The sequence below is a fragment of the Microcaecilia unicolor genome, chromosome 10 (genome assembly GCF_901765095.1).
Source record: "Microcaecilia unicolor chromosome 10, aMicUni1.1, whole genome shotgun sequence".
Lineage (NCBI taxonomy): Eukaryota > Metazoa > Chordata > Amphibia > Gymnophiona > Siphonopidae > Microcaecilia > Microcaecilia unicolor.
The window spans coordinates 23,945,254-23,964,428 of NC_044040.1; the positions used below are offsets into that span (position 1 = coordinate 23,945,254).

At 42.8% G+C, this 19,175-nt stretch overlaps 1 protein-coding gene across 1 annotated transcript; it reads left to right on the forward strand.

The window, feature by feature from the left end:
* On the forward strand, positions 1–18,462 carry LOC115478682 (inositol oxygenase-like). The gene is made up of 10 exons (XM_030216190.1): positions 1–36; positions 3,674–3,754; positions 4,020–4,100; positions 5,101–5,263; positions 5,996–6,063; positions 9,155–9,264; positions 11,443–11,510; positions 12,259–12,308; positions 14,511–14,623; positions 17,637–18,462. The coding sequence occupies exons 1-10, from the start codon at positions 22–24 to the stop codon at positions 17,743–17,745; spliced, it is 858 nt and encodes a 285-aa protein (XP_030072050.1). The 5' UTR covers positions 1–21; the 3' UTR covers positions 17,746–18,462.
* Positions 18,463–19,175: the final 713 nt, after the last annotated feature.

Below are 19,175 nucleotides of genomic sequence, written 5' to 3' on the forward strand. Positions count from 1 at the left end.
AACAAAAAAAAAAAATTCAAAATGAAGATACAAATGGTAAGTAGATTTGTTTGGGCTTTGCTGGTGTTTAAGCTTTTTTGGGATGCTCTGTTAATTATTTGCAGTCCGTCAGGGAATCCAAAGCATGAAGCACATTAGTATATAGATAGACAAAGATAAAAGAAAACCAAGACATATCTGATAGAGTGACAACAAGAGATAATAAAGTTTGGTGGAATTAGAGGAAAGAGAAAGATAGTTGGGAGATATATTTGGATAGAAAAAAAGATTGTACTAGATGGATAGAAGAATAGAAAACCAGATCTTAGAGAGATATTACATGTAGGGACAGAGAGAGAGATGCTAGAGAGATAGAAATAGATGGAGGGATAGAAAGAGGTTTTAGATGGATAGAAAGATTATATAGAGAGAAATGGATATTTAGAAGGCTAGAGGGGGGATAGTGAGGGGGGAGGGGAATGATCCAAAGATATAGACTGATAGAGAAATAGACAAAGAGACACATACTGTAGAACACGATTTGGTGTGAGACCAGAAAGAAAAGGTTTTAATTTCAGAAAGTAGAAAGGGAGAGAATCACATGAACCCACTGACAATAAAAAATAAAATTGTTAAAAGAATTAACAGTAGAACAATTGCATATAGGTGAAACTTTTCCGACAGTAACAAATTTCTTAAAAAGCAAAGCTTTTAGGACTAGTAATGGGCCTGCTCTAGGCAATATTGTAGTCCCAAAAGATTTTATATTTTATGGATCGTTTTTTATACTAAATGTCTTGGGACAAAATCTGTGGGTACTTTTAGCCTCTGTGTTTAACCCCAGTGTTCAAAACCAAAGTGCATGTGTGCATTTTATTTCCCAAAACTTGCTGCAGGTACAAAGCACCTGCTTTTCCAGGGGTCTTTATTTCATGGGAAACAGCTTGCAGAGATTCTGCACAAGCTATTTGCCTAACTTATCCTAAATACAGCCCCGGGAAAGCCTCCTTTAAATAGTTAAAAGTAATTTTAGCCACAGTGAAGGAAGGCAGTTTTCAGACAGCAGATTTATATATGTAATGTGGTATTTACATATCTAAATGGTTTGAAAATGTTTGTCCCCGATATGTTTATTCAGTGCAGACCTCACTGCTAACAACTGCTCTTCAGGTTTATTTACATAATCCATTTTAGGGCTGAGATTGCATCATACTTTTCTAGCAAACGAAAGGGAAAACGTAATGTTGCCCTCTGTCCCAGGATAGACTCTGTTCTGGCACATTTTTATCCAGTAATGAAACTAGAAATGAGGATGTGGGAATGGTTGGGCTGCCAGAAGCAACACTGCCAATGTTCCCTGCATTCTAGGATGCAGTGAAAGAACAATGTGGTGACCTCCACAAGGACAGCAAAGGTCACCTGTTAGCCTGGTTTGACTCTTACAATGTGAAATATGAATTAGCATATACCAGGCTTACCTAATACTGGTGTGGAAGATAGTTTTCAGATTTAGAAAATGGAAAATAACTTTCACAGCAGCAGCAATAAAAGTGCAGTGCCAGCAAGTTTAACTAGCCAGTTTAACCAGCCAGTTTAGTGTCTGGAGCAGATAATCAGAATGGCACCTTCTTGTCCTCATCCTGACCCCCTTCTCATCTCCTTCCACCTTTATTCTGCTCTCTCATAATACTCTTTTCACCCTCTTCCTTCTCCATCACTTGGTAGGACAATAGCATTCCTCCTATAAATTTTTATTTATTTGAGGTTCACACTTGCATTTACTACTACTACTTAACATTTCTAAAGCGCTACTAGGGTTACGCAGCGCTGTACAGTTTTACAAATAAGGATAGTCCCTGCTCAAAGGAGCTTACAATCTAAAGGACGAAATGTCAAGTTGGGGCAGTCTAGATTTCTTCAATAGAGGTATAATGGTTAGGTGCCGAATGCAACATTGAAGAGGTGGGTTTTGAGTAGGGATTTGAAGATGGGTAGGGGCTTGGCGTATGGGCTCAGGGAGTTTATTCCAAGCATAGGGAGAGGCGAGGCAGAAAGGGCGGAGCCTGGAGTTGTGCTCTGAGCAGTTGCCCCTCTCACCCATAACAGCCACATTTTCAAAATTATTGGAGGTGTTCAATATTAATTAGGTGGGGGAGGGGGAGTGGAGGGATGCTCAAGCACCCACAAAGCTCGCTCCTATGCTCTTACATGCCTCTGTCTGTATTTCTCTGCAGTTTCTATCCTGTTTACTACCTGTCAGGATCTCACTTTCTCTGTCTTTCCCTCTTCTCTAGGAGACATGAGACCAGGCCAAACAATCTAGATGTGGGGTAATTTTATAATGGAGCCTATAACAATTTTTGAAAAATGCATCTGATTTTCGCTTACTTTATAAAGGCAATACAACATATGAAATCCAGATATTACAGTTAGAGCCGCTCTATAATTTAATACACCTTAGTTAAAAATATGAATAAAGGACCTTCACAGTCGAATAGCAGCATTAGTCTGGCATGAGTTTCCAACACTGACTCAACCGTTAAATATATAGGTCCCATGTCAGCAAGTATTTATATATCTCGCTCAGTCTAAGTAACCTTAAACATTCACCATTCTTATGACCAATGGAAAAAAAAAAGAACCTAGCTTCCAAATATTGCAAACCTCTCCTCCGTATCTGTATTTAAGTTTGTGTTTTCAAAATATTCCAATAAATATCTTCAAACAACCCATCATGAATTCTCACAAATGGCATCCTGACATGAATGTATGTTTTTGAGCATAAATTTTGGGATGCTATTTGTGAGACTGCATAAGAACACAAGATGGGTTGGTTGAAGATAACGGAGTAACTTTTACTGGAATATCTTTAAAACACAAACAAATACAGATGTGGAGAAGTTTCCCACACTTGGAAGTTAGATCTTTATTTCATTATTTATGGGAATATTGATGAATGTTTAGGATTACTTGCTGACTTGGGACCTTTTATATTTAATGATTGAGTCAGTGTTGGAAATCATGGCAGACTAATGTTCCCGTTGGATTATGAAGGTCCTTTTGACATATTTTTTAAGCTAAGGTGTGTTATATAGAGAGCTGCTCTAACTGTGATGTTGATTTGGACTTTTATATTGTTTGGATAGCATTTCCCATTGCTCTTGATTATTTTGAGGATTTTTGAATTACTATTTTATGAAAACAACATACATGTGCATTTGTCTTTATAAACTAGGCTCCTAGAATAATCCTTAGTGCTTGCTCTAAGGTCGGAACAACTTTCTGCATATAGACTGTGTGGCTACACATCATTTTATAAATTATGTGTATCTCATGGCTATAGTCCACCTCTTCCAAATGGCACCTCTGGGAATGTCTATGCATGGTGTGTGTACATGCGCACACATACATACATATAGCCAGTTCCCACATGTAAAATATGTTTTACATGCGTGAAATCCAAAATGGTCCCCATTGTGTTGGAAAGGCTGAGCCAGTATTTCACCATGCATTCTGGTACTTATGATCTCACTGCTGCCAGAGGAGCAAGCATACTATAACTGAACACAGTGAGTGAGCACTTGGGAGGTCAGAAGCTGCTCGGGTTATGCCTGGAAAATTGGCAGCATTAGTCTCTGGGCCAGGATAGCCACCATTCTTGTAAATACATTTCTTCCCATCTTTATTTTTCCAGGATGTGGATCCTTCCCTGGTGTACCGCCCAGATATCAAATCCGAGGAAATGAGAGAGAAATTGGAGTACAGAAATTACACTGTAAGATGTTTAGCTGTACATTTCCAACTTTACCTATAAATTTTCATGTGCCTTGAAAATGTTAAATCCCTCTTTAAGTCCTCTGACCACCTAAAAGCTACAGGGAGAGACCAGTTGTGCTCATCCTTCTCCCAGCCAGGCCCTTCATATTCCTTACGGTGCTTCTTGCTGGGAAAGGCTGAGTCTTAGGCTGCTAGGAGAGGCTAGCGTTGACTTACTGATACTGCAGTTCTGTAACATATGTCCTGTTTATTTTGTGTTACAGAGTGGGCCTCTGCTGGACCGAGTGTTTAGCACGTATTCACTAATGCACACCCATCAGACATTGGACTTTGTCCGGCGAAAGGTGCGTTAAACATTACATTGCATTCTGAATAACACTAGAGGCTCTGATAGCAATAAAAATGGTATAGGTAAGTATTAACAATATCCCTCCCAGTCAGGGGAAGTTCGCTGATGCTGCTTAGTGATGCTAGTCATACTTCAGATCAATTTTACCAGAATGCTCTGTAGGGCTAGCTCAATCACAAACTACAGAAATACTAGGACTAGAGGGCATGAGTTGAAGCTACAGTGTGGTAAATTTAAAACGAATCGGAGAAAATTTTTCTTCACCCAACGTGTAATTAGACTCTGGAATTCGTTGCCGGAGAACGTGGTACGGGCGGTTAGCTTGACGGAGTTTAAAAAGGGGTTAGATAGATTCCTAAAGGACAAGTCCATAGACCGCTATTAAATGGACTTGGAAAAATTCCGCATTTTTAGGTATAACTTGTCTGGAATGTTTTTACGTTTGGGGAGCGTGCCAGGTGCCCTTGACCTGGATTGGCCACTGTCGGTGACAGGATGCTGGGCTAGATGGACCTTTGGTCTTTCCCAGTATGGCACTACTTATGTACTTATGTACTTATGTACTTATAAGGTCCAAACTCCATTCCAGAACTGTATGATAAGCTAATATGAAGCATGTTTTCGGGTAGGAGTGGACGATTCATTGCAAAAAATAAAATAAAAAGGACCCTTCATTTTTTTCATTAAAAGTCTCTTCCTCCCTCTAGATGTCCATCTTGATCTGAGAGCAGTGCCAGTCTTGTTTTCTAATCTGTATGACTACATTTTGAGAATTCTTTAGTTTTATGTAGAATAAAATATACTTAAAAAAAAAAGTGTTGCGGGACTTTTAATTCATAAATTTGGTTTTAAGAGTCTAAGGAACAGAAGCCAGGCGTTCAGTTTGGACCACTAGGCAGGCCATGGTCTGTTTTAAAGATATATCACTCATAAACTATCTCACTAAAACCAGTGTCAAATGTGATCTGTAAGTCTCTGGCAATCTTGCATTGTAGAATGCAACATGGGAATCCTGCAGTTTCAAGAAAATGACCATTATGGAAGTACTGGATTGGCTAGATGACTTAGTGGATGAGTCAGACCCAGATGTGGACTTTCCAAACTCTTACCATGCATATCAGACGGCAGAGGGCATCCGGAAGGAGCATCCAGACAAAGGTATGAAAAGAGTATCAGAGTGGAGACAGTGCAAGAAGAAGGCACATAGGCAAAGACTGGATACCAGAAAGAAAGATAATCAAGGAAATGAATAGTTTGAGAGAGAGAGAGAGAAGAAAAATCAAGTATTAGAAAGAAAAAAAAAAAGAAGATATGCAAGGAGAGGGAAGATGTGAAGAGAGACATATGTCTAGATCAGTGGTTCACAAACCTGTCCTACAGGAACCCCCAGCTAGTCAGGTTTGCAGGATATCCACAATTAATGTGCATGATAGAAATTTGCATGCACTGGAAGCAGTGCATGTAAATCTGTCTCATGAATATTCATTGCAGATATTCTGATAGCTCACTGGCTGCGGTGCCACAGGACAGGTTTGAGAACCACTGATCTAGGCAATGATAGCAAAAAGACCACAGAAAGTGGAAAGAACACAAAAGTCTCACGGAACAGACAGTCAAAAACAAGGAGTGGGAACTGGATTGGGCTCATCTAAACAGACTACGGACTCACAACCGAACAGAGGCTGAATCTGATTCAGCTGGGAGTCCAATGAAATTAGTGAGAAATTCCAAATTCAACTCCTCCTCCCCCCCCCCCCCCCCAAATCTGTGATTGGTGGGGCAGGGCTCTCCTTATACAGTATGGCACTTACCTCTATGGATATGGTACAGTTTTCTGAGTCCCTGTTTATACAGTACGTGATTACATTTCTTATCTTTCTCTTTTCACAGGCTGGTTCCAGCTTGTTGGCTTGCTGCATGACATAGGCAAGATCCTGGCGCTGGCTGGAGAGCCTCAGGTAGGAAAAGAAGCAGGCTGAGGAGAGTTGGAGGGTGCATGTGAGGTCAGCACATGTTTCTCCCAGGACAGGTCTAACATCTGATCCCCTTGCTAACTTTTTCTGTTAGCAGCCACAGCTATCTCTCTCTGTAGCTTCACCTCATTCCTCATATTCAGGCTTACTATGATCCTTTCCCCTACTATTGACATTGCTGTGAAAAAAAGAGAGGACACTTTCCCCTAGTCATTGGTGTCATACAACTGGCACCTTAGTCTGCTGTGCAATCTTAATAATGATTTTAGTGATGTGCATAGTTCTTCACAGCTAGACAAATTTTATGTATAAAAAAAAACAAACTTATATGCAGCCAACAATTCTCACTGCACTAAGACCATGAACATTTAAGTGTTCTGAATACCGTTTAAATTACTGACCTAGAGAAGCAACGACTATCCAGTTCTTGAGACTAAAGGGGCCATTTTACTAAGCAGCGGTAAGTCCAACACGGGCTTTCCGCTCAGCAATCCAGAACTACCGCCGGTCCAACACGGGCGCCGGTGGTAGTTCCACTCCCAGTATGCGGCATTTCTGGCACTAGCGGAAATATTTAAAAAATATTTCCACAGGGGGTTACCACCAGTGTTGCCAGGTGGGCGGGGAAATTTTTGCCCGCGGTGGGTTGCGGTTTTTTGGGCTTGTTTTCTGTCTTTTGGGTGGTTTTTTGAGCTGTTTTTTCGGCCGCGGGGGGCGGGGTTAGTGATGTTTTGGGCGGGGCTGATGACGGGGAGGCGGGGCCGATGACGGGGAGGCGGGCCGATGACATGGAGGCGGGGTTGATGACGGCAGGGGCGGGGTGATGACGCGGGGGTGTGGGTGTCAGGGGCGGGGTTTGAGTTTGGGCGGGTTTTGGGCTCGTTTGGGTGGGAAAAAAATTTTCCACCTGGCAACCCTGGTTAGCACTGGGTTTGCGCAGGAGCCCTTACCACCACCTCAATTGGTGGAGGTAAACGCTCCCCCCTGCATGGCCAGACGGTAAGTTCACTCTTACCACATGGCCATTTCTTTTTTCAGCCTTTTTACCCGCTGCAGTAAAAAGGGCCTCACTGTACAGCAAAAACAGCCCCCACCACTAGCACAGGGCCATTTTTACTGCAGCTTAGTGGAGGAGTGGCCTAGTGGTTAGGGTGGTGGACTTTGGTCCTGAGGAACTGAGTTTGATTCCCACTTCAGGCACAGGCAGCTCCTTGTGACTCTGGGCAAGTCACTTAACCCTCCATTGCCCCATGTAAGCCGCATTGAGCCTGCCATGAGTGGGAAAGTGCGGGGTACAAATGTAACAAAAATAAAATAGATACTATTGGAGATTCTACATGGAATATTGCTACTATTGGAGATTCTACATGGAATGTTGCTATTCCACTAGCAACATTCCATGTAGAAGCCTGCGCGGCCACATTGGTGATCTGCAAGGGCCGACTTCTACATGGAATGTTGCTAGTGGAATAGCAACATTCCATGTAGAATCTCAAATAGTAGCAACAGTGGAGGAGTGGCCTAGTGGTTAGGGTGGTGGACTTTGGTCCTGAGGAACTGAGTTTGATTCCCACTTCAGGCACAGGCAGCTCCTTGTGACTCTGGGCAAGTCACTTAACCCTCCATTGCCCGCCGCATTGAGCCTGCCATGAGTGGGAAAACACAGGGTACAAATGTAACAAAAATAAAATAGATACTATTGGAGATTCTAGATGGAATGTTGCTATTCCCTAGCAACATATTCCACTAGCAACATTCCATGTAGAAGGCTGCACAGGCTTCTGTTTCTGTGAGTCTGACGTCCTGTGCGGCCACATTGGTGATCTGCAAGGGCCGACTTCTACATGGAATGTTGCTAGTGGAATAGCAACATTCCATGTAGAATCTCAAATAGTAGCAACTTCAGGCACAGGCAGCTCCTTGTGACTCTGGGCAAGTCACTTAACCCTCCATTGCCCCATGTAAGCCGCATTGAGCCTGCCATGAGTGGGAAAGCGCGGGGTACAAATGTAACTAAAATAAAAGGCCCTAAAGTCTCCCTGTGCCAACTCCCCCAACATCTAGTCCTAAAAGTTAAAGGCTGTGTGGCCCAGGGCCAGTCTCATGAATCATCCAGTACTAGAGTTTAAAGTCTCTGCTTTCCTGTGCCAGTCTTCTGATCTGTTACTGACTTTTTGACATTGATACAGTGAATGAATCATAAAAGAGTTTTACTGGCTCTGATGTCTTGTATTGAGACCAGGGCTTTCAAAACCACATCAGTCCCTTTGGATGTGTGATTTATGCATTCTTGAAAGCTCATATACATCATTTTTGGATAATTCATATGTTGGTCCAATAAAAGGTATCACAATTTGTAAAAAAAAAATATCCAGACATCTTCAAGATTAATACTGCTCATCACAGGTTTGGTATCTGAGCCAGTTTTATACCATCCAGTCATGCTCTGGAAATGGTGACTGCGCATTACTTATAACTGATATTAAGGGTCATCAACTGAAAACCACATTGGGAGGAGAAGGAAACAAATAAAGTTGAATAATGCAGGGGCGTAGCCAGATGACAGATTTTGGGTGGGCCTGGGCAAGAAGTGGGTGGGCACCAAGTGTTCTCCCTCCCCCCACTCCATGAAAAAAATATCTCAGCTGGCAGGAAAACACTTCTTTTCACCTTGGCAGTCTGCAGCAGGCTTACGCTGAAAACTGAGCATGTGCAGGTGCCAGTATCATGCAGCGTAGCGTTTTCATCAGGGGGAAGTCTTCAGCTGGTGGAGCTTGGGATCCCCACCAACTGCTGCTAAACATCTGCTACTGATTGGGTGGGCCTGAGCCCTAAATGGGTAGGCCCCGGCCCACCTGTGGCTACACCACTGGAATAATGTTTGTCTCCATGTGATGATCAAATAATGCAGAGCACTAAACGCTCATTATCACTAGGATACAGTACATGTAGCCATCTGGCCCCAGGAATTCAAACATTTTCTGAACAGGGCTATCGCACCTGTTTCTTGAGATATGGAGCCAAGATGGTCTTGCAGGGTAAAGGTTACAATTTACAAGAGCTTTTTGTTTTCCAGTGGTGTGTTGTGGGAGACACCTTCCCAGTGGGTTGCCGGCACCAAGATTCAATTGTCTTCCGAGACTCAACATTCCATAATAACCCAGACACAACACACCCCATATACAGGTGAGTCCCTACCAGTACCCTCTAGCTAAAATTGTTTCCTCTATACTAGAAAATCCCTGCCAAGCTAAATAATGGAAAATGAGAAAGTAGATAAAGAAAAGAGAATGACAATAAGGAAAGAGGAGAAACAGAAAAACATAATTGATAAAACCTTCCAGGTCCACCCTTCTGTAATACCACAATATCATAGACCTTAAGGATCCCCTGTCTTAGTCATACCTTATCTTCGGTGCCATGATTCTTTCCTCCCTCCCTCTTCTCTTCACTGGGAGGCTAGTCCATGCATTGACCACCCTTTCTGTGAAACAAGAAGGTCCATGTAGAACTAATGAAGCTTTTTTTTTCCCAGGAAGGCATGTGTCCATGGAAAATATAATCTTTGATATGACACACCAGTGGCATAGCTAGGATTCAATGGGCCCCAGGCAGACACATTTAAATAGCCCCCCCCCCCCTACTAGGGTTACCATATAGCTCTAGAGAAAAAGGAGGACACATTGATCCAGTCCAGGTTTTGCTTCCATTGAAAGCAATAGAAGTAAAACACAGACTGACTGACTCAATCTGTCCTCCTTTTTCTGGAGCCATATGGTAACCCTACCCCCTACAATGCAATCTCACCCAAGATAGTGGAGCAACCTCTTCAAAGCTCCAGTAAACAAACCCTGCAAAAGCAAACACATTCCAGGCCTATATTAAAAACCTGTCATAGAAATAAAAATAGAAACGGAAGATATACGCATTTCCTAAAGCTGACAAATTACAATTAATAAATTTAAAAAATATATTTTTGCTACCTTTTGTTGTTTCTCTTTCCTGCTTTTCTCTGTTGAACTTACTCAGAGTCTCCTCCTTCCCCTTAGCCTGCTGGGACTGGTAGTGTGAATAATTCTTACTTGCTCTACTCTGTGTCTCCCTCAGGGGCTGCTGGGAATTGTAGTCCCGGGGCTCTACTGTGTCTCCCTCAGGGAATTGTAGACCTTGGCTCTATTTCCTCTGAGGAAGGTGACCAACTGCTGTCCCTAACATGCTGGATCCTTGGGGACCGGAATCTACGGCGAACCCCCCCCCCTCCTACAGGCAGACTCGGGCCACCCCAAAGGAGCCCTTCTCTCCCCTTCCCTGGCCATTTCCCACTCCATGTCCTCGTACTCTTCACACCTGCCATTTTTATATTTCTTCTCTGTCTACTATCCACTTTTCATCCCAATCCCTATCCTCCCCCTATGTTCAGCATCTGCCCCCTCAGTGTCCCTATCCCTCCCCTGTTGTCTCTCTTCTCCTTCTTCCACACTCCCCACCCCCATCCTAGCATCTTTCCCTCTCCCCCCTCCACAGACTGGTATCTCTCTCTCTCCCCCTCAGGGTCTAGTCTGTTTCTTAGAAATTATACTATACAGCAAAATTACTATCAACTTCCCAACTTAACTCTCACATTTTCTTTACCAGATCTCGTTCTCTTCCCTCTGCCTCAAATTCCCCTCCCTCCACCACTACCATGATGTAGGTACCAGCATCTTTCCCCCCTCTCACCTCCCTTAGCAAGTCTGGTATCCTTCTCTTCCTCCCTCTTCTGCAGGCCCAGCATCTCTAACCCCTGCTCTTCCTCCCCTGCAGGTCACAGCATTTCTCCCTCCTCGCCATGTAGGTCCCAGCATCTCTCTAACCCCCGTTCCTCCCCCAGCAGCCCTCAAAATTCATAACGGGCAGTCAGCAGAGGTAGCGAGGTAAACAGAATGCCTCCAGCTAGTGCCAACAGGGTCTTTCAACTGCCGTGTCCCACCTCTCTGTCACTTCCTGTGGGCAGGAGATAGCAGTGGAAAGGCGCTGGTGGTGCTGACCGGAGGCAGTCTGTTTACCTTGTTGCCTCTGCCAGCTGCAGATTTTGAGGACCTCTGGAGGAGTGAATACCGGACCTGTGAGGGGGCAATGAGAAGGGGAGAAATGCTGGGACCTATGGAAAGGGGAGTGGAATGCAACAGAAGGCGATCCCTACTATTTTGCCAGGCTCAGTGAATGGTAGCTATGCCTCTGGATCATTTTCCCTTTAAAAATAGATTAAAATTGCTTCCACACAGAGAAGGAACATAGTATAGTGTGATTCCAGAACAGCAGTTGAAAACTTGGGTGCCTACATTCTGTAAAGACTAAATACCTTTTGTATTCCTCTTTTGATAGCTCTCACTATGGGATTTATGAGCCACACTGTGGTCTGGAAAATGTTCTCATGTCCTGGGGCCACGATGGTAAGTTACTTCTGGGAAATTAGCTTATTTTATACCATGGGTACGTTTAATGCTACTGCCTACCCTTTCTAAGACAGTCTAAACTTGTTAGATCTCAGAAAATAGGCAGTATTTTGCCAACTAAAAGTCACTGATATGATTGCCAACCCTTTTCTGAATAGAAAGAAAATATAAAAAGCAAACTTCTGTTATCAGGGTTTGAACAGGGTAAGAAGCAACAGCAATATAACTGAGAAGCTATTACTTATGATCAGAGCTTTTTTTGAGGGGTACTGAGTACCAGCACCTTTTCCAATGTCTGCTAAAATTGACCCGTGGGCCCCAAGTTTTACTGAAAGAGCTCAGGCTCTACACACCAATTCTGCCTTGCCATAGATTCTGTGACTCGTTGCAGGGAGCCTGGCTATTGTGGGGTGGGTCCCTCAGTGATTACCCCACCCCTGAAGGCTGATCTGTCATTTGAGTATCGGCACCTTTTTTGCTAGAAAAAAATGCACTGCTTATGATTACACGGATTTGAGAGAATGGCACTGGAAAACTGTGTGTGCATTGAGAGTGCAGGGTTACGCTCAATGAGAAGGGTACAGCAAGGGGCTGTGCATGCTGTAACGTGAATACAGAGGAAAGGCTGGGGCTATGGATGCAGAAACTGTGGGTAGAGAGAAACACTGAAACTCTGCTTAATATTCTGTTTTGGTTGCTCTGCTTTGTTACTGAACTAACATTTTTTTTTAATTTCCCTTCCTAGAATATATGTATAAAGTAATGAAGTTTAACAACTTTACACTCCCTGAAGAGGTAGGGGCTTTTTCTATTTTGCTTAAGATCCATTTATTGATAAGTAATGATGGGGTCCTTTTACTAAAAAGCATTAGGAAATGGGTTCAACACATTTTACTTAGATTGTAAGCCCTTTTGAGCAGGGGACTGTCTCTTTGTGTCAAGTGTTCAGCGCCGCGTGCATCTGGTAGCGCTATACAAATGATAATAATTTTAACACAAGACTTTCCCATGTGCTAAACCCACTTCTAATGCAGCCTCAAAATAGGGCTTTTTTTTCTTTATTTGTGCAGGTCCTGCACTACTTTTTCCATTAGTACACAAGACCTGCAAATATATTAATGTGGGAGCACTTACAGCCTTCTAATTAGCAGGCACTAAGTACTCACGCGTTAAGTCTGCATTATCCAGTTAGCACACGCCCATGACACGGCCCCAAGATTAGTGTGTACTGACAGGCTAATTACCACAAAACACTTTAACGCTTTTTACAGTATACCTTTTTTCATGTGTTAAGTGCATATTAGTGCTTAACACGCTTTAGGAAAAGGGCACCTATGTAAGTTACTGCACAGATTAGGTTTTCTGTAGCTCATGTCATTAGACAATAGATGATCATTACCCAATGACTGACCCATTGTTTGCTAAGCTGTTCAGTAGAAAACACATCCTGAGCATCATGTTCTGTGTTCTTTGTGTAATAATAGTGCAGAGTGTATTCTTTCAAGGATTACTGATATCCAAGCTTGAGAGGCTGGATAAATATATGCAAAATTAGTTGGAAAGCCTGACCAGGATATATATCTATGTCCTTGCAATACATGTACATACACTGTTAACTTGTAGCACTCAATTCATTTGTAAATTTTCTTAATATTCTCTTCTCAGAACAACCCACTTTGTTATAGGTTGGGGTTCTTAATTTCCCATCCCATCCTTGCCACTGGCAGTAACGTATGCTCTCTAGTATCAGGTGTACTAATGCATGCAGCATTCCACCTCATAAGTTTGTGTCCAACAGCAAGATCACAATTTTTGTTTTTTTAATTAAAATGGTCATTTATTCCTTTAAGAAAGGTGGGCAGGCTGGGCAGAATTGACCTAGAGGTCAACTGCTTGCCAAGTGGTCCAGACCATAAACTAGTTGTTACAGCACCGGGTAAATTGCAGAAGAAGAGTGAGGAGGTCAGGAGGCCTTGTGCCAGCAAGCCAGACTGGTCAGAGCTGGTTTTTGGCAGGCTCAGCGTCACTGGATTAGAGCCCAGGATTTGGCAGGCTGGGCTACAGCGGAAAGTGTTGGCAAGCTGAGTTAGAGGTCAACAGTGATCTTGCTTGGCTATTATCCATCAGATGATAGGAAAAAGAAAACAAAAAACCAACCCCAGAAAACAAACAGTTTGTCTAAAGAGTGATTTATTGATTGTTTCTATAGCCTCAACACACATTTGAGCCCTTCAGAGAAAAAGAGAACCATGTCCACTTTTTCATTATTTCAGCAATGCACTGATTCATAGCTTCTATGGCCTAAAGACTTAGAAAACAAATTGGGCCATGTCCATACCTAACCAATTCTGTCAGCTGGTGAGTGACTTTTTATGCACGCACTACTTTCTTCATAGTCTTTGGAACAAGAATGGGCCATATTTGTGTGTGTTATAAGTCTTGCAGAGTTGAGATACCATATATGTGTAGATTGCAGACAGATTAAAGGCAATTCAAGCATTGCATGTTCTTTATAATGAAATACAACTTAGATGGCCAATATCTCCCATTGTAACGAAGTGGACTTGGCCCACTTTGTTCTCAGGCGGCTCATTTGTGCTCAACAGTTGTTTATCCGTTATAATCAGCTGGAATCACTAAATGTTCTCCAAGCTCAGTGTCTGGGGAAACTGTATTGAGTTGATGGCTTGTGGTGTTGTCTGCTCCTGCACATGGATGCCAGTTTTACAATTTCTGATTCAGAGAATTAGCTAAAGCAAGACTTCTTGCCTTGGTTAGGCTATGGCATTACATGCTGATGCACTTTGGTACCTCCAAAATATTGAGATTTGTAGAGAGAAGGGAGTGTAACGCTTCACCTCAACTTTATATCCTGAAATCAGAGTACAAACACAAAGCTTGACAAAGAAAAGGATTGCAATTACCTAGTTGACTGGAAAACTAATACTTTGAAAGTGCATTGAATCTTACGGTGGATTCTTTTATTTTTCATTGAAGGCTTTCTACATGATTCGTTTCCACTCCTTCTACCCCTGGCACACAGGTGGGGATTATATGCACCTATGCAACACCAAGGACCTGCAGATGCTGCCTTGGGTCAAGGAATTCAAGTATGTACCCTGTAAACTACAGTAAAACAGATCCTATAGAAATAAGACAGCTTGCAGCTGTTCAGGCACAAAGGGGTTTTGTGTTAGAACTGGTAGTATTTATGTACTCCGATGTGAATAATATCATTCACACCTGTGGAGGTAACTTTCCATCTGAGCACAGAAATGAAAAAAAGGCAACCTATGCCAGTGAGGCCCCGATGCTCAAAACTAAACACAGGCACTAGAGGTCATTAGAGCCCTAGCAGCATCTGCATTTACCTGTGTCGAATGTTCAGAGGGGTCTAGCACAGCAAACAATGAGTGCACCAGGCCTTAGCATAAATAGCAGGCAAATGTAGTCAAGCTCATGTTAATGAAGTCATTTTGTATTCCTTCCCACTGCTCAGAAAAGAGCACCCTAAACAAAACTGCTTTACCGCTGTAAAAAATAACACCAGGTCGGAGCAGGTCAGAGAGGATTTCCCATGTTTCTCATGATTTTTTTCTTTCTGCAAAATCTGCCGGTTTTGATTACTTTTGGAAGCAAAAGGAAGCCCGTGCAAGCCCTTAAGCGCTGTTCATGAGGAACAGCAGCTCCTACATATTGGCGTCTCTTTCCTGCATCTACATTTAAAGCATCCATGCTAACAACAACAAAAAATCTAAACGCCCAGTAATAGCACACATTGGCGTCTGTTTCATGTGTCTAAATATAAGTATCCAAGCTGAAAAACATTAAAAACACCTATACTTAGGCCGCAGAAAACAGACGTCAATGTATGCTTCACGTTCAGGTTTTTACCAGGTGCACTCACACAGGAGCTGAGCTTAATGTGGAAGTCTACTGCATATGCGCAAAGCACAATCCTCCCACTGAACTGCCTAATGCTCAATGCTATGAGCACACCTATATTTGCATCTCATTAGCATTGAGCATTAGGACGTTGCTTTTCTGCGTTGTTCCGGCTGTATTTTTACAGCGCTATTTGGAACAGCGCTGAAGTTTTGAGCATCTGGGCCTGAGTGTAGTCACAGTTGGGGAAACAGTTCCTTGATATTTCTCTGCTTAGATTAGAATTGACTGTAAAGGTAAACGGAAATATATTATACTTTTGTTACCAAAAAGATGCTAGATCTAGATAGATATTTAGCATGCACCTAGTAACATGTCTGCCCCATAATAAACCTCCGGAACCCACATTTATTCAGATAAGATTAAACATTGTTTCAATGTTAAAAGTGATTTAAGATTGAGAATATAAATATAAGATATATATTCTAAAGAACCAATGAAGAGGTTGGTGGGTGAAACTTGACGATAAAACAAAGCGCCCAGTACCACTGCTGAGGTTCATGTTAAGTAATTGCATTCTACACTGTGGTCTTTAAATGAACTCCAGTGATATCTTTGAGCCATTTTGGAAGTCATTATCCCACAATATGAGCATGTCACATAAGGCTTTTGCTACTAAGTACTTTTCTTATAGACACAAAATGGGGGAAAATGTTTACTACATAGTGGAATGAAGTAGCTTCTTTCAACAGCTACCCTCTAAAGTTCTAATCTCCTCAAGAACACTCATGCTAGCATTGGTTGGTCCTCTTTCTGGCATATACACAGTGGTATTTGATTGGTCTACACAGAGGGGCATAATCGAATGGGGCGCCCAAGTTTTCCTGAGGACATCCTCGCAGAACGTCCCGGCAAAGGGGCGGGGAAACCCGTATTATCAAAACAAGATGGGCGGTCATCTTTTGTTTCGATAATACAGTTGGGGACGCCCAAATCTCAACATTTAGGTCGACCTTAGAGATGGTCATCCCTAGAGATGGTTGTCCCCGATTTTCGGCAATAATGGAAACCGAGGACGCCCATCTCAGAAACGACCAAATCCAAGCCATTTGGTCACGGGAGGAGCCAGCATTCGTAGTGCACTGGTCCCCCTGACATGACAGCAACTGGGCACCCTAGGGGGCACTGTAGTGGACTTCAGAAAAAGCTCCCAAGTGCATAGCTCCCTTACCTTGTGTGCTGAGCCCCCCCCCACCCCAAACCCACTCCCCACAACTGTACACCACTACCATAGCCCTTAGGGATGAAGGGGGGCACCTAGATGTGGGTATAGTGGGTTTGTGGTGGGTCTTGGAGGGCTCACATTTACCACCACAAGTAACAGGTAAGGGGGGGGGGATGGGCCTGGGCCCGCCTGCCTGAAGTGCACTGCAGTACCCACTAAAACTGCTCCAGGGACCTGCATACTGCTGTAATGGAGCTGGGTATGATATTTGAGGCTGGCATAGAGGCTAGAAAAAATATTTTAAATTGGTTTTTTTTTTTTAGGGCGGGAGGGGGTTAGTGACCACTGGGGGAGTAAGGGACCCCAATTCCCTCCAGTGGTCATCTGGTCATTTAGGGCACATTTTTGTGGCTTGGTCATAAAAAAAAAAAAAAGACCAAGTAAAGTTGGCCAAGTGTTCGTCAGGGACGCCCTTCTTTTTTTCCATTATTGGCTGAGGACACCCATGTGTTAAGCACGCCCCAGTCTCGCCTTCGCTATGTTTCCGCCATGCCCCCGTGAACTTTGGTCACCCCCGCGACAGAAAGCAGTTGAGGATGCCCAAACTCGGCTTTCGATTATGGCAATTTGGGCGACTCTGGGAGAAGGACGCTCATCTCCCGATTTGTTTCGAAAGATGGGCACCCTTCTCTTTCGAAAATAAGCCTGACAGTATGCATGTGAAATCATTACCAATATGGAAAAATTAGATTGTGTATAGTTATAAGAGTGTGTTTCCCTGAGATGGTAAATTTCACACTAGGTAAATGTTTTTGTAGTAGTGGTCATCTTTATATTTTCAGTGTTACATTAACACTCAACCTGGATAAAGTCCTGCTTTATGCAGCAGTCAGTATATGAATGGGTATTTTTCTTTATAAGTTATTTAGTGTCTCGGGCTGGGGGTGGAGAAGATATTTTAACCTCAATTCTCATTTCATGAATATAAATGTACTTTTTCTTTTTTTTTTCAGTAAATTTGATCTGTACACCAAATCCGAAGACCTGCCCGATGTGGACAGTCTTCAGCCTTACTACCAGTCTCTCATCGACCAGTACTGCCCAGGCACTCTGTGCTGGTGATGAAGGCCTAAAGGGAAAATGAACATTTCTAAAAGGTGGCAGGAGGAAATGCTGCAGCATTCATCTGATGGCTCCCACTCTTAGAAGCAGTGCTGACAGCAGGGACCCTCTTCTCCACAATAATTAAGACAATCTGTTGCCTCAACTAATCATCATTATACCCAAAGCCCATAAGGATTTCTGGAGCAAGAGGCTATTTCCAATCTGAGACTGATCATTCTATTTGCCACACGTTAACAGTCATTTTGCCAAATCACTGCACCTACTCTTACCCCAGTGTCAGGGGTTCAAGTTGGAGTATTAAATGGACCATAGGCTGAGAAGCAGTCTATTCTTATGGCAAAGAGCTGGTGGAAGACAGTATTGCCAGGAACAAGAACTGTGCCATTAGTACATACACCTGAGGAATGTGGATGACGAGGACAGGGACATAGACCAGGCATGGCAGAGAGGGAAAAAGACCAGCTGTTTTAATAAATCTGAAAACAGTTGAGAAAAATCAAGTATGGTGATTTTTCAGGACATGACAAGTGAACTAGTGTTTACAGCAATGGGCTAGAAACCATTGTTCAAATCCCACTTCCCCAGTGACACTTCTTGTGACCGTAGGCAAGTCAGTCTCTCCAATCGCCCCGACTACTTAGGAGTTCTTTTACTAGGCTACGGGAAAAAGGGCCCTGTGGTAGCGGCAAGGACCATTTTTTTCCCATGTGCCAAGGCCCTTTTTACAGTAGTGGGTAAAAAAAAAAAACCATTAAAAAATGGTCATGCAGTAAGATTGAACTTACCGCTTGGCCATGCAGGGGGGAGCACTTACTGCCACCCATTGAGATGGTGGTAAGGGCTCCCGCAGTAACCTGATTACCACTGGGTTAGCGCAGCACTATAAATTAAGGGTTTTTTTTACAGCACACTGTACATGGCGCATGCTTGAGGCAAAACTACCGCTGGTGGCCATTTTGGGCTGGTGGTAGTTCCAGGTTAGCATGTGGTAAGGCCGCATTGGGCTTACCGACACTTTGTAAAAGGGCCCCTAAGATTATAAACTCTTTAAAGCAGCGACTTTTTATACTTGAATTCTAGAAACATTATAAGCCACTTTAAGCATTAATTCTAAAAGGTAGGCTAAGTCAGAAAATTAATTCCCATGAACAAATCATCACAGTATGTATCAGTGCGTCATAGTAGTGTTATATAGCAATGTTACCATTTTAAGTGACACAGTTATATTACCATTATCATCTCCTCTTTGAGAGGTTTCTATACAATGATGGAGTATCTTAGATCGCAACTGGCCATCAATGGTCTATTTTTGATATTTTGTTTATAGCTTTGTAAACCTTGTCTGTTTATTTACTGTTAGCCACATTGAACTTGAGTATGTTCAGGATAATGTGGTGTATACATGTCAAAATAAATAAATAAAAATA

Coding starts and splice junctions, on each gene's coding strand:
- LOC115478682 (XM_030216190.1), top strand. Junction 5,264..5,995: donor GAAGGAGCATCCAGACAAAG/GTATGAAAAGAG, acceptor CTCTTTTCACAG/GCTGGTTCCAGCTTGTTGGC. Junction 6,064..9,154: donor CGCTGGCTGGAGAGCCTCAG/GTAGGAAAAGAA, acceptor TTTGTTTTCCAG/TGGTGTGTTGTGGGAGACAC.